Below are 23778 nucleotides of genomic sequence, written 5' to 3'. Positions count from 1 at the left end.
ATATAACTGCTCAGGTGTCGCCAAGCGAGGCTAAAGTGGATTCTGGCTAAGCATAAAATTCAAATCAGGGTTTGGACGGGCAAGGCACTTACGTTTGTTGCAGCTACTCAAGTATATTGAGCCAGCGACCTAAGATCGATGCCCCCCGACTCCGTACCTTATGCTGGCCACCTGGATTCCCGTTCGTCTTGCCATTTCCATTAGCATTTCCTTGATTTGCCTTTAAAGAGTCTCGACGTCCCAGTACCACTCTGCTATTGGCTGCGCTGCTGCTGCTGCGTCCTACAGGTGTTCGGCTACCCTCAAGGGTGGAAGGTCTAGTAGCTCCAGGTCTATTATTAATACTTGATGATGGGGAAGAACGAGGTGTGACTGTAGGAGTGGAACGACCTGTCTGCACTAGATTTGATCTGTGCCGTAATGTGGCCCCTCGCCCAATTGAATCTTTTCCACCAGAAACTTCTGACCCTGAAGACTCCCTCCTGCTCACTTTATCCCCAGCATTCCACACTCCAGCAGAACTAGAAGGACGGTTGTCTCGACAACGTCGAGGGGGTTTTTCCACGACTGGGGGTGCCTTTCGTCCTGCAGCTTCAGGAACACCTGAATTAGCTGCAGTGCTATTGTTTGGTTCTTGCTGACGAGGTTGTTCTTCATGAACCACAACATCATATTTTATATTTGGTCCAGGGTGGACTGTATGTGAGGCTGCTTCTGTTGAGTCCACATCATCTCCATCAGTCATTGTGGTAGCATTAACACAAACAGGCTGAGCACTGACACTTGCATCTTTATGGTCAACTTTGTTACGCTCTTCAAGCTGTGGATTAAAAAAAATATATATATACTGTACATATATTAGTTCTAGATAAGCCAATGGAAAAGAAATTTCTGCATTTAGTTTCATGGCTATGAAAAGTCTAAATGGACAATAAATTGACACGCAGATTTTGAAGGACCAGAATGTTCATGTGGAAAAGCAAACAGAAGACAGTAACATTATGAGAGATAAACATACAAAAACACAGTACTGTAATATATACACAACCAGCAATAATCATGAGAAAAACTAAGGCTATGATGCAAAGCCCTTCAAGTCACAGTAGAAGTCTCTCCTGAACTTGAGCATTACCCAGGGAGTTTACTCCACAGATTTAGAGTAAAGGTACTAGGCAGTGTGATACTGTGGCACCTCAAAAGACACTTACTGTACTTTGTAAAGCAAGTAACATGCAAAAATCCTTGAGGTGACGGCATTTAAGTTGCTATGGAAGGTTCTCAGTAGAAACCACCTTATGGCAGAAGGGTAAGCAATCTTCCCGCAGTTATCTAAACCATAGCTAAAATGGCTGGTTAAAAGATAATGATTACTCCAAGCTATCTTGTCTCAAAAGATAAATATTCAGGAGGCTGCTTTCATCACATAGATCAATATTCCAATCACGAAATAACTACCTGTCTGGCAACAACAGATAAACTGTTTAAGTCCAGTTACCTATGCAATTCATATCATGGAGTGGGAGTAATCTTTACATTTTCAGTGCAACTTCATAACCCCTTCCCTACCCTGCTTAGTGAACTGTTCCCACATCTCTGTTAAGGGTAACAGTAGAAATCCACTGAGTAGTATATAACTGTCACAAGAGCAATAATGAATGCATAATGCACAATTTTATTTCCTAACCAAATTACCATGCCACTGGCATAAACCAGAAACAACACAAGAGGTCCCAAAACATTATGCTGTGGGACAGGAAAATGGCATCAAAATTTAAGTGTGCCTGAATATATACTTCAAGAGGACATGTACCAAAAACAGTGGAAAATCTTAACACTAAGGATATGACACAATCTGGTACCTGTACTATGAGTAGGCCTATAGGTTTTCCTCAAGGAAAGTGCTCTAAATTGACTTCCTACACCACCATGATGAAAGCAAGGCATAAGTCATTTATTTGCAGATACTTCTGACAGCAGTAGGTTATAAATCAAATATCATTTGAGTTTGGAATCCATGCAGTATTACTGTATAGTGCCTATGAATCAAAACTTCCAAAAATGTCCCGTTTTCAAATAATCAAACTTGAACGAACAGTGAGAGTTTTGAGAAAATGTATGTACTTTTTAGAATAAAATTCCTCAAAACAATTACAGTGTAATAAGAGCAGACAAAAAACTTACACGAGTTTTGAGGGCGAGGTTCTCCTGACGAAGAGCTGTAATAGTTGCGTGAGAAAATCTGTGTTCAGCTTCCCACTCAGCTGTTTTGCTAATCCATTCTTCTCCTGCAGTTTCAATCTGCTTTTTCAACACCTATGAGAATAAGACAGTTGGAATTAAGAAAAATAAAAGGCAATGATGTATGTGCCTTTAAATAATGGTTGAAATCTTTGTGAACAGCTTAAGAGCAAATTTGCAAGTGAAGAGTCCTTTTATTTTTGAGAGCAATTTTAGATGTTTAGGACACTTCTTTTTCTTCCTGCGTGAGGCATTCTTGAAAACTAAAATCTCTTTTCTTCATGATTTACATATAAAGAATATTCAATCTAGAAGGGGACTTCTTATAACATTCTTTCAAGTACAATATCTGATACATGTATAATCTTCTATATCTGATACATGTAAATATATTTACGAGTTAAAGTACAGCAATGGAATGGCCACTTAAACTGCTCTCAGGGAAAAACTAGCATAAACATAATTTACCTCCGTTTCCATCACAGTTGTAAGAAGCTGTCGTTGCAGTTCTAGCACATCCTTCTCCCTTAAGATAGCTGAAATTCTCTGTTTATTTGGCTGAACTTTAATCCGTGTTCCTTTTAATAGGCTCACAGGCATACTAAGTCCTCCATCAGCTTTTCCTGCCCTACGCTCCCTTTCAATCACAACCCTGTCACTTCCCTTTGAATCGTTAGCAGCAGCAAAATTTAAATCTTTGTTAATGGTACCATCTTTACTAATACTATCTACATCTTTGCTCAAATCTTTCCTAGCTTCTTTGGAGGTACTTGCTGCACTTGCATCTTTGCCATCACTCTCTTGTTTATAATGCCTTTGAGTTCGATCACGAATAGGAACCTTAAGGACCCTAGGTAAAATTACATCCCTTTCATTGTTAATCCGTACACTAGAGGCACTACGAAATACACGGCCTCTGCCTAATCCTCCAGCACTTTGCGATTCCTCACCATCACCACTGGCAACACTAACAGTTACAGCAGGAGGCACTCTACGAGACTTTGTTGAACTGGTGTTGGTGGTGGCAGTAGTATTATCACTTACAATATGTACAGTGTTAACACCACCCATCACAGAATGAACAATTCCACCAGTCGATGCTGGACCATCACGGCGAACCCCATTTGTTTTCACAAACTGTAGGTTAAGATCATTTCTTGTGTCTACCCTTAAATCTGTCCTTGCATCTAGTCGAGGATCAAGTCTAGGGTCTAACCTAAGAGCTCTGACTTGTTCTTCAAGACGACGTTTATCACCTGCAAGGGCTAAAAGTTGCCCATGCAAATCAAGAAGGCGTTGGTGTGAGGCAGCAGCTTCTGCTTCAGCCCAGTTAACTCTACCTACTAAATACTGACGATCTTGTCGTAACCGGTCAACTGCTGCCCAGGCTTCAGCCTCCATTCCCATCCCAACAGGTGGTGGTGGCGGTGGAGGTGGAGGCAAGACGTCACCTCTGGAAGGATAACTTCCGACAGGGCCTGGAAGAGAATGAGGCCAAAAATCTTGATATGTTGAATGTGGTCGTGGTGAAGTGAGTGGGTCTGAAACTGAGCTAGCATTAGGGGGTGGCTGAGAAACTCTGTCTCTTTCAGCACGTTCTGCACGTTCCAACTCATTCCTAAGTCTCGTTCCTTTCCTTTGGATAACATCCAAAAGCTGCCATAACTCGTCTTCAGCTGAGCCAAGAGGCAACTCTGGCTCTACAGATGTCCACCTGTGTTCTTCTGCCCCAGATAAGTGATCGCCAGCTGATGACGAAGAGCTTTTGCCCATGCTTCCACCAGCCTTATCTGTGCTAAAGCCTGAGTCTGCCACTGCTGAACTGTGGGTCTCGCTCAGAGACTTTCCACCAGTGCTACTACTGCTGCTGCTGTTCCCACTGTTAGTTGCAGCCGTCACCCCAGTGGAAGAGGCTATGGGACGCTGCTGCTGCCTCCCACTTTCAGCAGAGGTCATGTGGTGGGAGACGTGACCCGACTTGCTGGGGGACGTCTCCCCCCTTGTGACGGGGGATGGCTGCGAGACCTGAGCAGCAGAAGGAGGGTCATGGGTGGAAGTGAGGGAGTGGTATGCTCGTGCCTGGAGATGAGGCAGTGCATGTAATACATTGTCTCGAAACTCTAGCAGTGAAGTCACTTCCCTCTGAAGTTCCTGCAAGAAATAAAGAAAAAAATTAATATACAGACATAGTTCTTTGTATATGCAGCAAGATTACATCAAAAATGGTAAAATAATTCTAAAGCAAAGAAAGCAAAAATAAAAAAACAACATAACTGTTACACATACTACTGACAGAAAATATAAAAGTCAACTTTATAACAGATGATGTAAACTCAAACTGAAATGTTTCTATAAATTGTGAATAATAAACATTACACAATTTCCAAGTACTGTACACAAAAAGACATTCAACAGATACAACAAAAGCAAAAAGGCACAACAGGCACCTTCAGATTATTACAAAAAGGATTTCTGGAACTTCTAAATTACTTTTTACATATGGCATCAGTTTTTTCTTTGCTGATTTATGCATTTTACCTTGACATGTACTTGAATTTAGCTGTTTTTCTCTTGAATCAGCTTTTTATTATTCCCACAAGTAGGCATTCTTTTTTGACGAACCTTCCTTACCAACTGTGTAGTCTTTCTAAGGTTCCATACGACTATTGACAAATTATGTACAGGCATGTACATTTTAAATATACAATGACGGTGGCCTATCAAACTTATCCCACCTACCATTCATGAAAGACAACTTGGTCAGGTACATGCCTTTTCATCTGTCTTCCATTTTACCCAAAGGAATGAAAGATTTTATGAAATATGTATTGAAACTAGACAGTCAGCTGCTCCTCATCAGCAGTATTACCAATTCTGGTGACAACCATATACTGTAAGCCTTCTGCACTGAGCAGGCTCACACGAGTAATTTTATTGTTTTATGTTTTTCTTTATTACTTATTACATACCGGGCTGCTTTCCCTAATGAAGCCTAATGCATTCCGCTTCTCAAATTCCAGTTCCACTCTGATAGCAAATGTTGCAAACTAGTAGAAATGATGTTGAAAAACTGAGTTTAAAAGAATTAAGATAACCTTCAATGGATGTGCATAAGCATGCCTAATTTCACTGATATTCATGCCAATACCATAAGCCAGTTAACCACTGCTTGTTCCACAAACATTCCTATGTCCAAAAGCTTCTTAATTGTATGACATCTCTACTCTCTTAACCTCAATCTAACTGCTCAGCTCCACAATCCCACAATCTGTTCAATATACTGTACTGTACTGTAGTATAAAGTTGTCAAACAGTAAACTTCCAACACGCTGAAATGAAGCATCTATCATGTCACAACTGTTCTGAGAGGTTAGTCATCGCATACATAGAATGTTCTGCCGAGGGAAAAATTAAATAACCACATAATAGTGGAATTGGGAACCTTAATTAGGAAAACATAAGGTGGATTGGTATACAGGGGTATGGAATGCATCTGCTATCAAGAGATGAAACTCAAGATAAAAGCTAAATTTTTCCCATATTTGTTAACAATGGTATCCAATACAGGTTCTCAAGTTGGAAGCAATGTGAGGAGGCTGGATGCCAGGCGAGTTTTCATGCATACCTGCAACATTTATTCAATTGGAAGAACACAGCAGTGGTTTCAAACTAACTGTTCATTAGATACCATATTGTTCAAACCTAAAACAGAATAGACACAAAATTAATTTGGAATTCAAGGCCATTCATCTTCAATAAATAATTCAACCACTTTTGCTTATGCATTCCTTTAAAACACACAAAAGATTTAAAGTGCAATAAATGTTCGAGTTTTCATTTTCACTGCTGTCCCTTTCATTCCCATTACAGTATTATCGGCTGCAGGACAGAATATGTAGACTCATTTACTTGTAAAAGGTTATCTGTCACAGAAGACACAACTAACCAATTTAGCAACCTTAAAGGGAGGTGGTTTTTCATTGTGATTTTTTCCCATAAAATTTATCAGGAGGCAACAATTAATAAATGATTTGTGTAATAATTATAAATCTTATATTGAATTATTAACTAGCAACTACTGAAAAAGACTAACCATATCACTGTTTAAATAAGTCACTCCCAAAGAGGGAAGTACTGCCCCAAAGGCATCCAACAGGGCAGAAGGGAAAAACGTGAGGAGAAAAGTGAGGAAAAAAGGGGGCGTGTAAAGGGCGCATCATCATAAAGTAAGGTTTTTATAAATGATAAAAACTAAGTCATAAGAACTTGGGTAATGCTTTTTATAATCAAATTAATTCAGTATACAGAAAGGCAATGTGTTATTTCTATTTATAATAAGAAATTAGAGTTTCAAGTCTAAATATTTTAGTCTGGATCTTGTTGGGGTTGCAACAGGAGAGACGTTCAGCTCTTTAATTCGTTGGAAAACTTGCTGGGAAGGTCTCAGTTATGAAGTAGAAACACTTGTTTATGGTGTCAGATTACATGATGTTACCAGTTTGCAGTAGCTCTGATACCAAGAAGAAGAAAAAGACAAAGAAGTACCAGTTGCAGTAGAGAAGAAGAAGAAGAAGAAGAAGAAGAAGAAGAAGAAGAAGAAGAAGAAGAAGAAGAAGAAGAAGAAGAGAGAGAGAGAGAGAGAGAGAGAGAGAGAGAGAGAGAGAGAGAGAGAGAGAGAGAGAGAGAGAGAGAGAGAGAGAGAGAGAGAGAGAGAGAGACGCTACATATGTGACCTTAGAGGAAAAAAAAAGCAAAAAGAAGGGAAGATACTACGAGAGAGAGAGAGAGAGAGAGAGAGAGAGAGAGAGAGAGAGAGAGAGAGAGAGAGAGAGAGAGAGAGAGAGAGAGAGAGGCCAAACTGGTCAAAATGGTTCCGGACAAACTAATACTAGGAGAGCAGGTGCTTCAATATAACAGAACAGTTATTTCATGAATCGCTGCACCACACACCTGTTGGGAGTTGGTTTTAGGATTAAAACAGCAACATTCCACAGTCTGCAAGAGAGAGAGAGAGAGAGAGAGAGAGAGAGAGAGAGAGAGAGAGAGAGAGAGAGAGAGAGAGAACACCTCACAACCTGTACAAACACACATTCTTCAAGATTACACAGTAAGAAGTGAACGGCCCCTTTCCTTAACAATGTATTCTTAAAAGCCGTACCGACTTCCAAACTTACATAACGATCACGTTTGAAATCTAATTAAGAGAAAGCCCTTAACAACGACCCCTCCTTCCCTTCAACCAAGATGGCTTCGAGGATTAAACACTAAGTATTTTCTTGGAACGAAACACTAGAGCCACAACACCTGTGCTTTTGTAAGGCTGACTTGGGCACATCTCATGACTAGCTTCGTCCTCATTTGAAATGGAGGAGAGGGGAACCGCTGGCTAAAATAGCAGTCATTTGCTACTGTGAAACATTTTACTATAATGCATCTGAGTTCGTGATAAGTAATAACTCTTTCATCATTATTAAATATGGCACCAATTCCAAGAAATGCATTCATGTGTGCACGAGAATTTACAGTCAGTTTATACTTCTGGTTTCTTATGATTACATGAACGTCAACAAACAACATTAGACTTAAAACACGCTAATTCCGTCACTATTTCTGAATAATCTAACAACTGTCGAGTTTTCAAACCTTTTTCTACTTTTGCAACTTCGAATCTGACGTCATTTGAAGCAAAAGCGATCAGAATTCCCTAAGTGATCTTATTTCTTTTATTTTCGGACATTTTATTTACTCATCAACTGAAACATCAGTTATTTTTTTTCTATTTTTTTTTTTTTTTACAAAGTACACGGTCACATTAAGATGGGACCTAGATTCCCCCCCCCCCCACCGGCTTGGAATGCCCAGTGGCATACATTACTACATCCATTAACTAAATTATGAAAAAAAGGAGTTATCAAGTACAAAAAACATTAAGAGCTATCAAGTAAAAAAACTATAAAGAAAAAAACAAGAGCTATCGAGCTTATAAATAGATACATTCACTTTCATATGGTCACAGGCACTATACAATATTCCATGTCAACCTTCAAAAAAAAAAAAAAAAAAAAAAAAAAAAAAAAAAAAAAAAAAATATATATATATATATATATATATATATATATATATATATATATATATATATATATATAAATCCACAAACTGCAATGGAGTCATGTTAACGGGGAAGCCATATTCAGGTAACTTAGAATAGAATTACGTCAAACGTGCGTCCTTCACGTTACCAAATTTACATTACAAAGCCTATGGAATGCGAATGAACTATGTACAATTTTAAAGTGAGAAATACTTACGTAAGCGTTTAAAGTGAAAAAATCTCCTAGTACACTTTTACAGTGAAGAAATTTCTATGTACACTTTTAAAGTGAAGAAATTCCTATGTACACTTTTATAGTGATGAAATATCTATGCACACCTTTTAAGTGAAGAAATTATGTACACATTTCAAAGGAAGAAATACTAAAAAATTAATGAGCTGTGAGTCAACATTGTACATGATCAGGTTTGAGCAGTGTGTGTTCCTGAGAGAGAGAGAGAGAGAGAGAGAGAGAGAGAGAGAGAGAGAGAGAGAGAGAGAGAGAGAGAGAGAGAGAGAGAGTCACCCTAATGCGTTAATGTTGCTGTTAATGTCAGGAACGTACCATTACGAAACTCATTAACTGGAAGTTATGTGACCTCGAATTCTGAACAGCTAACGAAATGAAAAAATATATAAAAAAACTGAATTAACGAAAAAGAGAATAGAAAATCTGATGAAAATGGGAAAAGGATAAATGACAATAAAAATAAATATTAAAATAAGGCTAATGCATCATTTAGACATAATTTAAAGATTAATTTTTTTTATGTAAACAAGAAAGTCGAGATATTTAAAATTCAAGTTTCAAGTCATTTTACGAAAATAGTATTACTGGTAGACCCTTGACGCCGAGCTTATAGGCATACTTCTTTTATTTACATAATAAAATTTTATAATAACTAACTCATTCTTACGTGCAGCTGCTGATGCAGAATAAGTAACTTCTTTAAGGAGTTTGGCGTTACAGCTAACTGAAGGCATACATATTTTCCAACATGTCCGCCATAACATTTGAAAAGTCTAGATATCTCACGTTTCATCCATCCGTTTTTTCTTATACTACTACTACTACTACTACTACTACTACTAATAATAATAATAATAATAATAATAATAAACAGAAAGAAATGCAATCGATAGTCGTCATATACAGCAACGCTTCAAAGAAGGTGTTTAAATATATTCGCTTCCGCTGCTTAAAATAATCCCGACTTAACAGCTGACTTGAGAAGACATCATGACGTCACACCGTGATGCCACTTTAGGGGATGCGTTAATCAAGAGCCGGCAGATCTTGACAGAGCTTATATTTGCCTTGGACAGAACTCTTTCAATTTTAAACAGATTTCATCTGAGCGGATAAAATGAACGCCAAGAAATATTTATTCAAGAAAGATTAGCAAACTTCAGATGAAGTTTAAGATGATTTGTACAGTATCTGGAGATACATATGGCAAGAATAATTACAGAGGCAAACTATTTTCTTCGGTAACGTTACAATCTTCACTTCGATGATAAATGGTAACAGAAATCTTACTGCATTAACAAGTCCAAAGCGCTCGCAAAATTGTACGGCATAAATAGCTAATTTTTTTTTTAGAGAGAGAGAGAGAGAGAGAGAGAGAGAGAGAGAGAGAGAGAGAGAGAGAGAGAGAGAGAGAGAGAGAGAGTCACCAATGGCTATAAACAACAAAAATTAAGTTCAAATGGGATCAATTTATTGTTCTTTGTCTCTGACATAATAGCAATAATTAAAGAAAATAATGAGTTTACAATTTTCCCTTTTCTATTCTAAAAAGCGACCCAGCAGAGAGAGAGAGAGAGAGAGAGAGAGAGAGAGAGAGAGAGAGAGAGAGAGAGAGAGAGAGAGAGAATCGAATATCTTATTCTAAAGGCTTCCTCTAACTAACAAATCATCTCCCATTCTCTCAACATAACCATAACACCTTGAAACCCTAATCCCTCCATTCAACTATGTATGCCACATATACAAATTTAGATCAACAAATTCTTTCAACTTTTTTCTTTAAATTGCATTCAACATACACACTTTACTTCCATAACGGAGAATTGGTTAAAAAATCCATTCAATACACTTCAATAATGGTACAATACTTTGTTCTAATACTTGCCAAATCTTCTCAAATGTTCATGGCCCATTTAACAATATTATTTGTCGAAGTTACTACTAAATACATAATTGGTCAAAAAATGTTAACTATAACGCCTTCAATACTTGGGCCTTGGTTTAAAACTAAATAAAGAAGCATATGCTTTCCTTTATATAAAAAGTGTCATATAAATCAGTAAAACGTAGAATAACTTATGCACGTTTAATGTTACAATAACAAATCACAATGGAGGCCATTTCCAAAAAGTGGCCGAGCGAAATTCTCCAACAAAAGCCCTATCCTTCGTATCATTCCTATTGTCACACCCTGCCCCCACCATACACCCATTCTCTTCAAAGTGGGTATCAGAGTACAAGTGACCCCTCCCAAATCCCCCCTCCTCCTCATCATCAACTCTCTTCTCCAACCGTTTTTCCCTTCTGCTACTTGAGGAGGAATTCAAATGCTGTCGCCTTGCATTGCTACCACAATTCTGTCTGGCGAGACAGCGGGAAAAGGGTTTAGAAAAAACGACCCTCTTCTGGTCTACATTGTAAATGTTTGTAATACTACCACAGAGACTGCCATAATATCAGTTCACACACACACGCACACATTATATTATATATATATATATATATATATATATATATATATATATATATATATATATATATATATATATATATATATATATATATATATATATATATATATAATCTAAAATTAAACACAAGGATACCTTAAAATTAGAATATTTTCGGTGTTAGCAACACCAACCAGCCAGAGTGAATGGAAAACAAACGTAATGTTCGTTTAAAAAATCAATTCAACGTCATCACACCAAGCTGTCAATTTCGACGAGGTTTACGCGACGACTTAAACTTGAAAACTCGCCAATTATGTTTTTTGTTTATGAAGTTTTGAAAAAATATATATACATACATACATACATACATATATACAGTATGTATATGTGTGTGTGTATATATATATATATATATATATATATATATATATATATATATATATATATATATATATATATATATATATATATATATATATATATATATATATACATATAATAAACCAGAGAGATTTATGACAAGGAACGACAGGGGACAACCATGTGGGGTTTAGCCAAGTGAGAGGATGTGTTGATAAGTGTTTGCTATAAAAATATCAACAGACGCTTGACCGTCTGGTTCAAGTCTGAAAAGGGTCACGGGCACAAGGATGCGTTGTCCCTAAGGCTGGTTTGAAAGTCTGATATCCATATGGCCAAGAGTGCAGTTAAGAGAAAGGACATACCTACTGACGCAGCTGTGAGATAAGAAACTGGAAATCAATGGACTATGGAATGGCTGATGCTTGCTAATGACAATAATCACTTGGGGATGATAAAGAATGAAGAAAATATTAAGCAGTTTGATAACATGAGGAGGAGAGGATCAGAATATGAGAATCGAACAGAAGAGAATATAGAATTTAGGCCAAAGGTCGAGCATTGGGACCTACGAGGTCATTCAACGCTGAACCTGAAACTGGCAGTAAAAAGGTTTGAAACTGAAAGATGTAACAGGAGGAAAACCTGGCAGCTGCACTGTGAATCAACTGTTAGGAGAAGGTGGAAATAAGAACGAGATTATGGACGGAGGTACAGTAAGAGGAATGAAAGGGGTTGCAGCTGGGGGCCTAAGGAAGGGACGCCGCAAAGAACCCTCAGTAATGCCTACAGTGCACCGCATCATGTGCACTGACGGCACTAACCCCCCGCCCCCCTTCGGGGATTCAAGATATGAGGGGAAAACTAAAATCAAGTGGATGGAGTAATGAGAGTTAATATGTTTAGTGGGATGGGCTGATTTGTACGAGTTGAAATTATATACAGTATATCATGCTACATAGCATGATGTTTTAAAAGCCTCCTCACGCGCTTGGATTTAAATCTCATCACAGCAGATTAGGGCTTCTCTTATTTCATACTCAAAACAAGGCTTGTAGTGATAAGCCCAATTCAACAAGTGTAAGGAAATATGAGAAGTTAATGAGGTTACTGTGGCTATCAAAGATGCACATCTGGTAAAAATTCTCAAAACACACACACACACACACACACACACACACACACACACACACACACACACACACACACACACACATATATATATATATATATATATATATATATATATATATATATATATATATATATGAGAGAGAGAGAGAGAGAGAGAGAGAGAGAGAGAGAGAGAGAGAGAGAGAGAGAGAGAGAGAGAGAGATATTTAAGTCAGCTCACGAGTAAACAAGCACGTACGTTAAAAATAAAAGCCAAGTTAAATGCAACCCCTTCTTACTCTAATACAAAGGAATATTAAAAAACCCTTCTCTCTCTCTCTCTCTTACACACACCCAATACCCGTTAACCTCAGTGCTCTTCCCACACTCGCATAATGCCCCAAAACCCGACAACGCACAAACACACACACACACATCCACGCCCACTCCGAGCCATCTGCTTGTGCATCGTGGAACTTTCACTAACTCGTAGTTTTTCTGCCTTTCACTCAAATTTACTCTCATTCAGAGTTAAATTTAACTCAAAGTCTGATGTTCGTCACTTTAAACGTTAGGATGTTTAAGACGTGACCAGAACGAAGCCAGGAATGAGGATTTAATTCAATTTTCGACCGAAGGCCCTGCGGGAAATCGAAACAGCTTCAAGGTCACTCTGCCCAAAAGTGCGAACCACGTGCGTTGCTGGGGGTATCCCAGTCCAACGAGGCCCCCGGGGGGGATTGTGGGTAGGGGAAAGGGGAAAATGGGGGGTAAGGGAGAGGCGGGGACGTCTCGGATGAGTCATAATCTCTCTCCCTTTCTCCCCCAAGAGTTCATATCTTTGCTCTCTCTCTCTCTCTCTCTCTCTATCTCTCCATAATCAGTCTGTTGTTAAATTTTAGAACAAAAACAATAAGAAAACCAGTAATGATTATGAGAGTTATGACACGCATTTTAACAAAACACAATCGAACAATAATTATTTGTACAATAAACTAGGCCAAAAAATAACAAAAGCAAATGAAGAAAACTAAAATCAAACTTGTTTAAACAATAAAACTTGACCAGTTAGAAAGAGTGAACGGAGGACAACTATTTCCTTTTTACCCCTTCAAAAAAGGGCAGCTTCCTCTTGCAAAGGTCTGTAACTCAGACAAATATTCTCTGGATAAGTCCTCTCTAAGTCTGTGAAATACGAGCGACCTCCAGTAGTAGCTTATTTTCACCATGGTCTAGGTCACCAGGGTCACTTTATCTTAGGGTCATCCGAAAGGGGTTTCATGAGAAGAGGTCGAAACTTACAGCCGAGGTTAAAAAGTTGAGACCGGACAGACACAGAGAAATAAACAGACTCACAGACAGGAGAACTGTCGAATTCGTCTATACACAGTGTGAACTTGAAAATGTAAAATAAACTACGAAAGTACTTGTTCAAAGTCCCGGTTTTCACTCACCTTCTGACGTGGATTTTATAATAAAACACAATATTCTATTATTTGCACAGTTTGACAGAAATCCATTCAACCATTCGGGAGATACGGTGACAAGGGACAATAGTCTATAGTCACCCTGCTTTCCCCATGAAGACCGCGATCGTTTAGGGGACAAGAAAAAACAGCACTGGGCATTTGTTTTGCCTCAAACTGGAGGCTCTAATTCTTGGGATGAAAAGAGCTCTCTGGTTTGCATCTTAGATCAAGAATCCTACGATTCTATTATGATCACCGCAGTAATACTCGTATAATAATAATAATAATAATAATAATAATCTAAAATAGTTGCTTGCCTCATCTAAAATTTCCAAGTACTTGTGTACTTACTAGAGTGTACTCGTACCAGAGGTGAGAGATATACTTACATATATACAGATACATCTCTCTCTCTCTCTCAATCTAACCGGTGTCGGCATTATTGCTAAGGTATCTTCAGCCCTCTGAAGATGGCTTGGCAATAAAGCCGACACCGGTCAGGATTTAGAACCGGTTTTTCATTTCTCCATTGTGGTGTTTGATATACAAAAATCACGTATCGTGATTATCATCTTTTATATATATATATATATATATATATATATATATATATATATATATATATATATATATATATATATATATATATATATATATATATATATATATATATATATATATATATATATATATATATTCTCTGCCAAACAATTATAAGCAACCATCCATTAACTTTAAGCACTTTCTCCGCTTCGTCCAGAACACTTGGGGAGCCATTCGCGCGAACTCTCGTTATGACCTTCGCGCAACAGAGGAGTAATTAAAAACCACTATCAACTGCTAAAACCTTCATTCGTAGTTTCAGAGTCAGGCGAAGGAGAGATTTGGTACAAGGCAGTGGAGGGTGACCGTCCCAGAGAGAGGATTTGAGCTCGCACGGGCTCTTGCTTCTAAAGCAAACCGTGGAAATGGACGATTTAACAGCAAAAAAGCAGAATTTAGGATTTGAGGGATGTGAAGAAAACTAAGATTTATAACAGCGCAAGCTCTGTAAGCTCTCTGGCAGCGCAAGCTCTGTAAGCTTCTGGCAGCGCAAGCTCTGTAAGCTTTCTGGCAGCGCAAGCTCTGTAAGCTCTCTGGCAGCGCAAGCTCTATAAGCTTCTGGCAGCGCAAGCTCTGTAAGCTTTCTAGCAGCGTAAGCTCTGTAAGCTTTCTGGCAGCATAAATAAAGCTCTCCTGTTGCTAACAAAGGTAACGCCTATTGCTGTTCAACACTGAATTCCACCGCGCATTTGATGACAAAGCACAAAGCATCTTGGGAGGCAGAGGGCTGTGACCAGATTAACAAAAGCTTAAAGCTTATTTGGAGATTTGATTTACAAGGGTTACGACAAGCAACCACTTCATTCTGTAATCAAGGAGATTAAATAACTCATATACGCGAGAACTGCATTATCTATATCCACTCTACTCAGTTCTAACAATACTGTACATAAAGGGCTAAAGATATTAATCAAAAGACAAGTAATTATCGTTTGCGCAGAAAGGGATTTTGCTATGAGAGAGAGAGAGAGAGAGAGAGAGAGAGAGAGAGAGAGAGAGAGAGAGAGAGAGATCGTCTATCTTAGGAACAGTTTCATCCTGGTGATGATTACCTCGTCAAACCCGTCACGTCTTGATAGCACACCTATAACGCTTTCTCTCTCTCTCTCTCTCTCTCTCTCTCTCTCTCTCTCTCTCTCTCTCTCTCTCTCTCTACCCTAGCTGCAACCCGCAACATTTAGCATAATAACTAAGTTGATATCACAACTTAGGTCAGCAAAGGCACACTGGATTTTGGAGAACGCGCCCTTGACAGTATTTCCTATAATAATAATAATAATAATAATAATAATAATAAAAGCACGAAGCTACTACTACTATTTTACTTTAATAACGGCGAATACAGTATGACTACAGTTTCCATAAATACAAAGGGTTGCAAAGCTAGTACGAAAACCTCTCCAGTACCAAAAATACGGGTTTCCATTTTACAAAAGAGAGAGAGAGAGAGAGAGAGAGAGAGAGAGAGAGAGAGAGAGAGAGAGAGAGAGAGAGAGAGAGAGAGGTGCAAACTGAGAAACGAGAAACGGTGCGTGACGCAGTTCACCAGTAGCGTGAGATCTTCCCAAAAAGACGTAACCGTCTATGAGCCAGAAATCATTCCCAGCTCCCACACCAAACACACAACTCTCCACTCTTTCTTGCCGATGGTGTGTGTGTTGCTATTTCTTTGTGGAAGGAAAAATAAAAGAAGTATGACTCGTCGACCGAACATTGCTGAAATACCTTTCCTAATGACGTCTATTCATGAGAGTTCCTTAGCGGTTTACGAAGAACCTCGAGAAGCCATCTTGGATCTGGGTTATGGAAATGATTAGGGTCTATGTGCTCTCATATCAAACTGGAACAGAATTTAGAAAAACGGAGGTAATACACAGAATGGATGATCTCACTCCACCCACGAGAGGGTGGGCTGAGCTACGGGAATGGCGAACTGAGGGAGGAATTAGGGAGGGGGAGGGCGGGTGTATTGCGGTTCGGAGCCAGACTGCCGAAGGTGAACGGGCTACTACCACTGGCTGGGAGGATGATAGGGAGGGAGGGGGCTATACTAGAGTGTCTTTCCAGGTTTCCAGGGGCTGGAAAGCGTGACCGGCCAGATGTATGATTAGTCGAATTCTGGTCAAATGTCGGAGACTCGACGACGACGCAGGACGGGAAGCAGAGCGGCTAAACCAAAATATGCCACATATGGATTCAGTACGACGTGACGGCCAAGAGAAATTGGGCGCCATTACGGGAGCGCTGTCCTGGAAAGAACGAGTGTCTCCAAATTAACACCAGCGATTAAATTACAGTTAATGATACTAACAGATGACGACTTTCGACACGGAAACTAACAAGGTGTGGATGACGGCCGGAATGAGTTGTAAGGGGAAAATATATCAATGTAAGGAAGAGTTTAAAACGGAAAAAAAATCAATACGTGGTGTCCAGGTGAACTTTTCCCAACCATTTAAACTTCGAGTCGTAATTTGCTTGTGCCTGTGGCTGGCTGCGGTTAGTGTGTGTGTGTGTGTGTGTGTGTGTGTGTGTGTGTGTGTGTGTGTGTGTGTGTGTGTGTGTGTGAGAAAGAGAGAGAGAGAGAGAGAGAGAGAGAGAGAGAGAGAGATTGATTTCAGTATCAAACGAACTCTCCAAAAATGACATATCAATAACAATAAACGAGTTTGTTTCAAAGGAAACCCCTTACGGAATTCTAAACAATTTGCGACAAGGTTTTGACCTTAGGTCTCTCTCTCTCTCTCTCTCTCTCTCTCTCTCTCTCTCTCTCTCTCTCTCTCATTTAAGTGGCCACAGAGAAAAAAATGCAGATTACATATCTCTCATTTTATCTTCGATAAAATATATTAATATACATGACTATAAGTTCTGGCAATTTACAAACATCACAGAATAAAAAAAATCTATCTATGGTGAATCAGCTTCCAATATAGCGAATAATAAAATGCTTGTCTTTACTTCGAAGTCCCTTGTCTCTCACGAAAGATGACGAATCTGGGAAAAAAAAAAGGAGCAACTCCAACAAGGACTGGAGTCACGAAGACGTTCCTTTGTTACTTACTGAGGCTACGTTTTACGCAACCAAAAAGCCCCAAATGCGCCTGGAAACAGGATGGGGACTGAGTACGATACCTGAGATCTATAAAAAAAAAAAAAAGACAAATACGAGGAATTATTTAGCCCTTCGTTACGAGTTGGATTCCACGAAGTGTCTCGAGGCTTGCTCGTTTCAGGATCTACAAAAATAAAATAAATAAATGAAAAAAATCGCACACAAATACGAGGAATTATTTGGCCCTTCGTTAGGAATAAGATTCCACGAAGAATCAGTGAAAAACATTCAATATCAAATTCGTTCCACAAACTACAAAAAAAAAAAACATACGGGGAATTTCCAGTGAAAAACCAACATTCAATATCAACTTGCTTCAGGATCTACAAAAAAAAATATTCATATACAAATGCGAGGAATTATATATACCCTTCGTTAGGAATAAGATTCCCCGGAGAATGTCGAGACATTCACTCGTTTCAGTGAAAAACGACATTCAATATCAAACTCGTATTGCGAGTTGGCCATGTGCTTGTTTTAGTCTGTTTCACAGAAAACTAAACTGCACCAACACACCTGCGCCTACTAAGATTACCTAGATGATTCATGTGCTCAGAGATTAAAAGGAAAATTGTTTACTTTCCAAATAAGTTAGTTTTCACTATATGCCTTAATTTAGTTGGGACACCACCAACGACAACTTCATATGGGACACATTATACAAATTATTGACATGTCCATAAACCCCGTTACAGAGAACTCGTTTAAAATCCCCAAACACGGGAACAAAAAGCTGGGTTGTGTTGAATACACACTTTCACAATCGTTAGCCTCACCCCTTGCTTAATGAAGATGAGGAAATACGGTATCCTCTTCCTTAATTAGGAATATGTTACGAATGGTTCCACACCCTAGTGGGGACGAAGATTATACCTCGTCGAGGTCATCCAGTTTTTAGTTTTCTATAGGAGAAAATGATTGAGATGGCTTTGTCTGACTGTCCGCCCTCAGATCTTAAAAACTACTGAGGCTAGAGGGCTGCAAATTGTTATGTTAATCATCCACCCTCCAATCATCAAACATACCAAATTGCAGCCCTCTAGCCTCAGTAGTTCTTATTTAACTAAGGTAAAAGTTAGCCACGACCGTCCGTCTGTCAACGCTATAGGACATGCCACCACCTGGTCGTGGCTAAAAGTTTCATGGGCCAAGGCTCATACAGCCTTAAACGCTGTACAGAAAACTCGACTGCGCCAAAGAAACTTCGGCGCATTTTTTTTACTCTTTTTCGTCTTTAAACTGTGATGTGGTACATATTTTGATGAACTCTGATAAACCATCGACAGGTTTGTTCCAGTAAAAATTTATCATCTTCAATCTTATTTTACAGTTAGGTATCTTTCATACATATAAAACTGTATACAATATATTACGTAACCAACCAAGTTACAATTCAGAAAAGACATTCATTAAAGGGCATGAGAAAATATCTAGACGAACAAAATCCCCCCAATCCAGGGGTTCCCAACCTGGTGCTCGCGAGCACCTCTGTGCTCTCTGATGGTCTGGCAGTGCTCTCTCGAAATTGTTAAGATCGTGCTCGCGAGCACCAACTCTTCGTAGGCCTAACAGCATGACTGGTGAACGTCAGCAACTTTGAATAAACATCCAAGCAGTAAAAATTCATTTTTTGAATCTTCAATGCAAGTAATTTAAAATTTGTTACCCCTACATAAACGAAGACTAAGTCTTTCACTTACTAATTGGACTGCTTCTTAATTCCCAAACTAAAAAAATTATTGTGGTACTTTCACAGTTATCCATACAACAGGTGGGTGCTCATCAGCTTAAAAAAGGTTGGGAACCCCTGCTCTAATCGAAGAAGGCGAGAAATTTCGCCGTTTTGTATGAGCTCATGAAAAATGACTTTGTTGGTACGCAATACACTGAGGAATGTAGGCAACTGCAACTCTGGTTGAATCCTGCTCAAGATATATCGCATACGGATTTCTAACGAAGATAAACAGGAGATTTAAGTTCTAAAGACAATACGAGTCACAAACGTTATGCTTCTTGTCTCAATTCACCTGTACTGATAAAAATACTATATTTAATACAAAAAATTAGTAAAATCATTAAACCCATTTTTCGAAGTGACATCTTTGGGCAATCAAGGACAACTGTTTAACGTTCTCTCTCTCTCTCTCTCTCTCTCTCTCTCTCTCTCTCTCTCTCTCTCTCTCTCTCTCTCTCTCTAGCATTATTTACTTTCTCTACGTCAATAACTGCCCCAACACTTTAATGAGAGACACTTTCAATGCCACAAAAAAGCTAATTTTTACACCGAATGAAACCTTTCATACGGGACAAAAATGAAGCGAACACCACCTTCTTCTCAAGATTTACCACACCATTGGTTCAATTCCTCGTGGAACGTGGGATTACCTTGTAGAAATATTTTCATTCTTGGATTTTGCTATTAAAGGTAATGAATGGCAGAGCTTATGTTACGTGGCTCAAAATGTGATGAATTTGAGAGAGAGAGAGAGAGAGAGAGAGAGAGAGAGAGAGAGAGAGAGAGAGAGAGAGAGAGAGAGAGATAACGGTCCAGGTATTGCATTATCCATAACGGTAATGCATGAATGAAGAGGTCCACCACTCAACTGGACACGTTGCCTCAAATACTATGACGATTCTCTGTCACAATGGTTGTGGTCGTAACTTGGCTAGAGAATGGTTTATTTACATTATATAATATATAATATATATATATGTATATATATATATATATATATATATATATATATATATATATATATATATATATATATATATATTTATATATATTATACTGTATATGTATGTATATATAATACTGAAAATAACAAAGGAAATGGATGACAAAATCTCCTCTCCAGGTCTGAATCGGACCCTTCATGATTACAAGACTGAGGTTCAGTACAGATTCATGACCACAAGCATTTAACTATAAGCATTTACTTCAGCATTTAAGTACAAGTGGTATAACTGGTGAATTCAGGTAATTTTTTTTACGAGAGGACATAAACATACACTCCCCATAGAGCCTCATTTAATGAGTTTTGCTTTACAGGCTATTTTTTTCTTAGTTCAATCTCATAATGACCAGACATATCTCCATCTACTCCCATTCTCACCCCTACAGGAACATCGACGTTCTCTTCTGCTTAACAGTAATTTATACCAACACAATCTAACAAATGTATGTTATCTTCTGGCAGTGACTACATCACACTCAGTCAAGCATATTTCCAAGGTTTTTAGAGGCTCTATTCCGTTCTCATTCACTGCAAGCACTGCTTGCGTACTAACTACACTTCTACCATAACCCAGAAGAGCAGTGATGCAGACTCCCCTGGGAACTGCTTTCACTCGCTTTTTCATTCTTGGATCGTAGTCACAGCCACAACAGTTTCCTGAATCCCTCTTACCATACACAGGTTGATCAACAAGCCTAGTTACTCGTTGGCAGAGTCAGTAGAGTTCTCGGCTAGCACTCTGCTAGGCTCGAGTTCGATTCTCTGGCCGGACAATGAAGAATTAGAGGAATTTATTTCTGCTGATAGAAATTCATTCCTCGGTATAATGTAGTTCGGATTCCACAATAAGCTGTAGGTCCCACTGCTAGGTAACCAATTGGTTCTTAGCCACGTAAAATAAATCTAATCCTTCGGGCCAGCCCTAGGAGAGCTATTAATCAGCTCAGTGGTCTGGTTAAACTAAGGTATACTTAATTTTGATTTACAAGCCTTACAGTGATGAATGCTGCCTACATCTCACCAGTGTCTACAGTCAAGTCTTCCTACCGTAACAGGCCTTAGCCCTGCCATTTTGTCTCTTTTTTTTTTCAAGATAAATAGAACTTTGACCTTCATAATGCGACAAGGACGTAAAAGGACTCGTTTTATTTCTCGGTGTCCTACAGACTTAGCTCTGTGCTTTTCTTCACATTGCTGATAGAGAAGATAAAATTTAGACAAAGTACATCTGTACCGTATCATAATTAAAATATAAATTGACTCTCTCTGTGTATTGAGCAAGTGTGCAAGATTCTGCTAAAACTTTCCTGCATTACAGAGCAAAAACACAATAGTTAAAATCGTAAAATTGGTAATTCTCGAAATCTACTAAAAAAAAAAGAACAAAAGAAATATAAATCTTTCGCATCAATCATCAATGCCCGTTCTTACGAGTCATGCAGATTTTGATCAAATGCCGAATGTGTTCAGTTGTTTTTCAAGCTCTTTCAATCACATGCTAATAATGAGTGTATATATATATATATATATATATATATATATATATATATATATATATATATATATATATATATATATATATATATATATATATATATATATATATATATATATATATATATATATATATATACACACACACACACACACACACACACACACACACACACACACACACACACACACGCGCGCGAGACGATGAACGACCGTCCGTTGCACGATTTCAAGTTAATGCCCCCTCCCTCCACTAACCCCCTCCTCCAACTCCGAAAACCACCTCTATATCCACTTCCATATCCCCCGAACCAACCCAACAAAAGCCCTTGTTTCCCACAACCCGATATCCCACACCCCTACCCGTCTCCTCGCTCCCCTCCCCCCTCTCGTCCTCCCCCTACCCCCCAGCGATGATGATTAGGAGGTGGGGAAAGAAGAAGAGGTGTTACGGGAGGGGGGTCTGACTTAAGCGTCGGCAGGTGGTCCGAGATCGACAACCCCTTTCAACAGCCCCTTACCACCCCCCCTCTATCTCTCTCTCTCTGTCTCTCTCTCCTTCCCAAATCTCTAACCCCCCCCCCCAATGCCGATATACAAATACCGTGCCTCCAACACCGCCTCCGTAAGGTATACTCTAAGCCAATATAGCCTGAAAATCGATAGTCTTTATGGCTACCTAACCGACAGCTACCGTCGAGGGTTTTTTTTTTTTTCTTACTTGGCGAAACATGAAAGAAAGACCGTACCAAGTCTTTAGGGATAAAGGCTTATATATAATCTGTATTTCAAAGAGAAAGACTCACAGACTTTTCATGAATTCCTGGCAGTTTTATGTAGGTCTTTCACTGTGGTGTGATACAAGGATCGAAATTTGCATAAACATAACACCTGATTATCCAGGAATCGAGAAACCCAAAAGGTAGATCAATTAATCTATAAATGAACATCAAAATGAAACAGATCAACTGAAGCTTCTAAGCGTTAACACAAGAAAAATGATTCTACAAATAAATAAAAACAAATTAAGAAGGGTTATCAAAAGAAACTTCTGACAGTTAACAAAACTGAAAAATTAATCTACAAATAAATAAAAAGATTAAAAGGGTTCGAACACAAGCTTCTAAGCGTTAAAAAATTCGACCAAACGCTTTGACAATCAAAACGTAGATATACAAGTTTTCAAAAAAGCAGGCAAAAGCACGAAAGCATTACTTGGAAGTTCCAAGTCATGCATACCATCAGGTGATACATAACGTACAGCAATCCAATAACGAATACATAACATCGTGTTATGGTCTGCAAAGCGAAGACGATAAATAAAGAGCGCTACCTTTATATTACAAATTTTCGTTGCGGGCAACCTACAAAGCGCTGCGGTGGTTCTTCTTAGTGCGACATCGAAAGCGTCAGTCAAAACCGAAGCGAATGAACGCGGCCGAATCCGAATTTTCCTCGTATCCGAAAATGACCTCTCACCGACATCCATGTAGGCCAGCGGCTCTCTCTCTCTCTCTCTCTCTCTCTCTCTCTCTCTCTCTGCACGTGCTACGTGGAGCGTGATGCGGAAACCCACCTCTACGAAAAACTCCGAGGCCCCGTTTTGAACAGAAGAACGCGAAGGAGGAGGAGGAGGAGGAGGAGGAGGAGGAGGAGGAGGAGGAGGAGGAGGAGGAGGAGGAGGAGGAGGAGGTAGGGTTGAGGTAAAGGGAAGAGAGTCCGCACACGGCTACCGTTTTTTTTTCTTTTTTCCTTTTTTTATTTCTTCTTACGAGTTCTAACAGTTTTCCTGAATGAAGGTGTGCGGATATGTGACCAGTCAATGGCATGAAGATGGGGCCACAAACGTGATCA

The 23778-nt window shown here is 38.9% G+C and overlaps 1 protein-coding gene across 3 annotated transcripts in view; it reads right to left on the bottom strand.

Annotated features, from left to right (window-relative positions):
* LOC136832690 (uncharacterized) overlaps positions 1-23778 on the bottom strand; it is a 279608-nt gene that overhangs the window by 12562 nt on the left and 243268 nt on the right. For all 3 annotated transcript variants that reach the window (XM_067094081.1, XM_067094080.1, XM_067094079.1), the window contains 3 exons: positions 2707-4389; positions 2182-2313; positions 158-820 (listed from right to left, as the gene is read on the bottom strand). In XM_067094081.1, coding sequence (XP_066950182.1) covers positions 158-820; positions 2182-2313; positions 2707-4389 — 2478 coding nt within the window. The remainder of the gene's footprint in view (positions 1-157; positions 821-2181; positions 2314-2706; positions 4390-23778) is intronic.

Source organism: Macrobrachium rosenbergii, chromosome 50, assembly GCF_040412425.1.
Source record: "Macrobrachium rosenbergii isolate ZJJX-2024 chromosome 50, ASM4041242v1, whole genome shotgun sequence".
In the NCBI taxonomy this organism is placed as follows: Eukaryota; Metazoa; Arthropoda; class Malacostraca; order Decapoda; family Palaemonidae; genus Macrobrachium; species Macrobrachium rosenbergii.
This window is presented reverse-complemented; position numbering and strand designations above follow the sequence as displayed.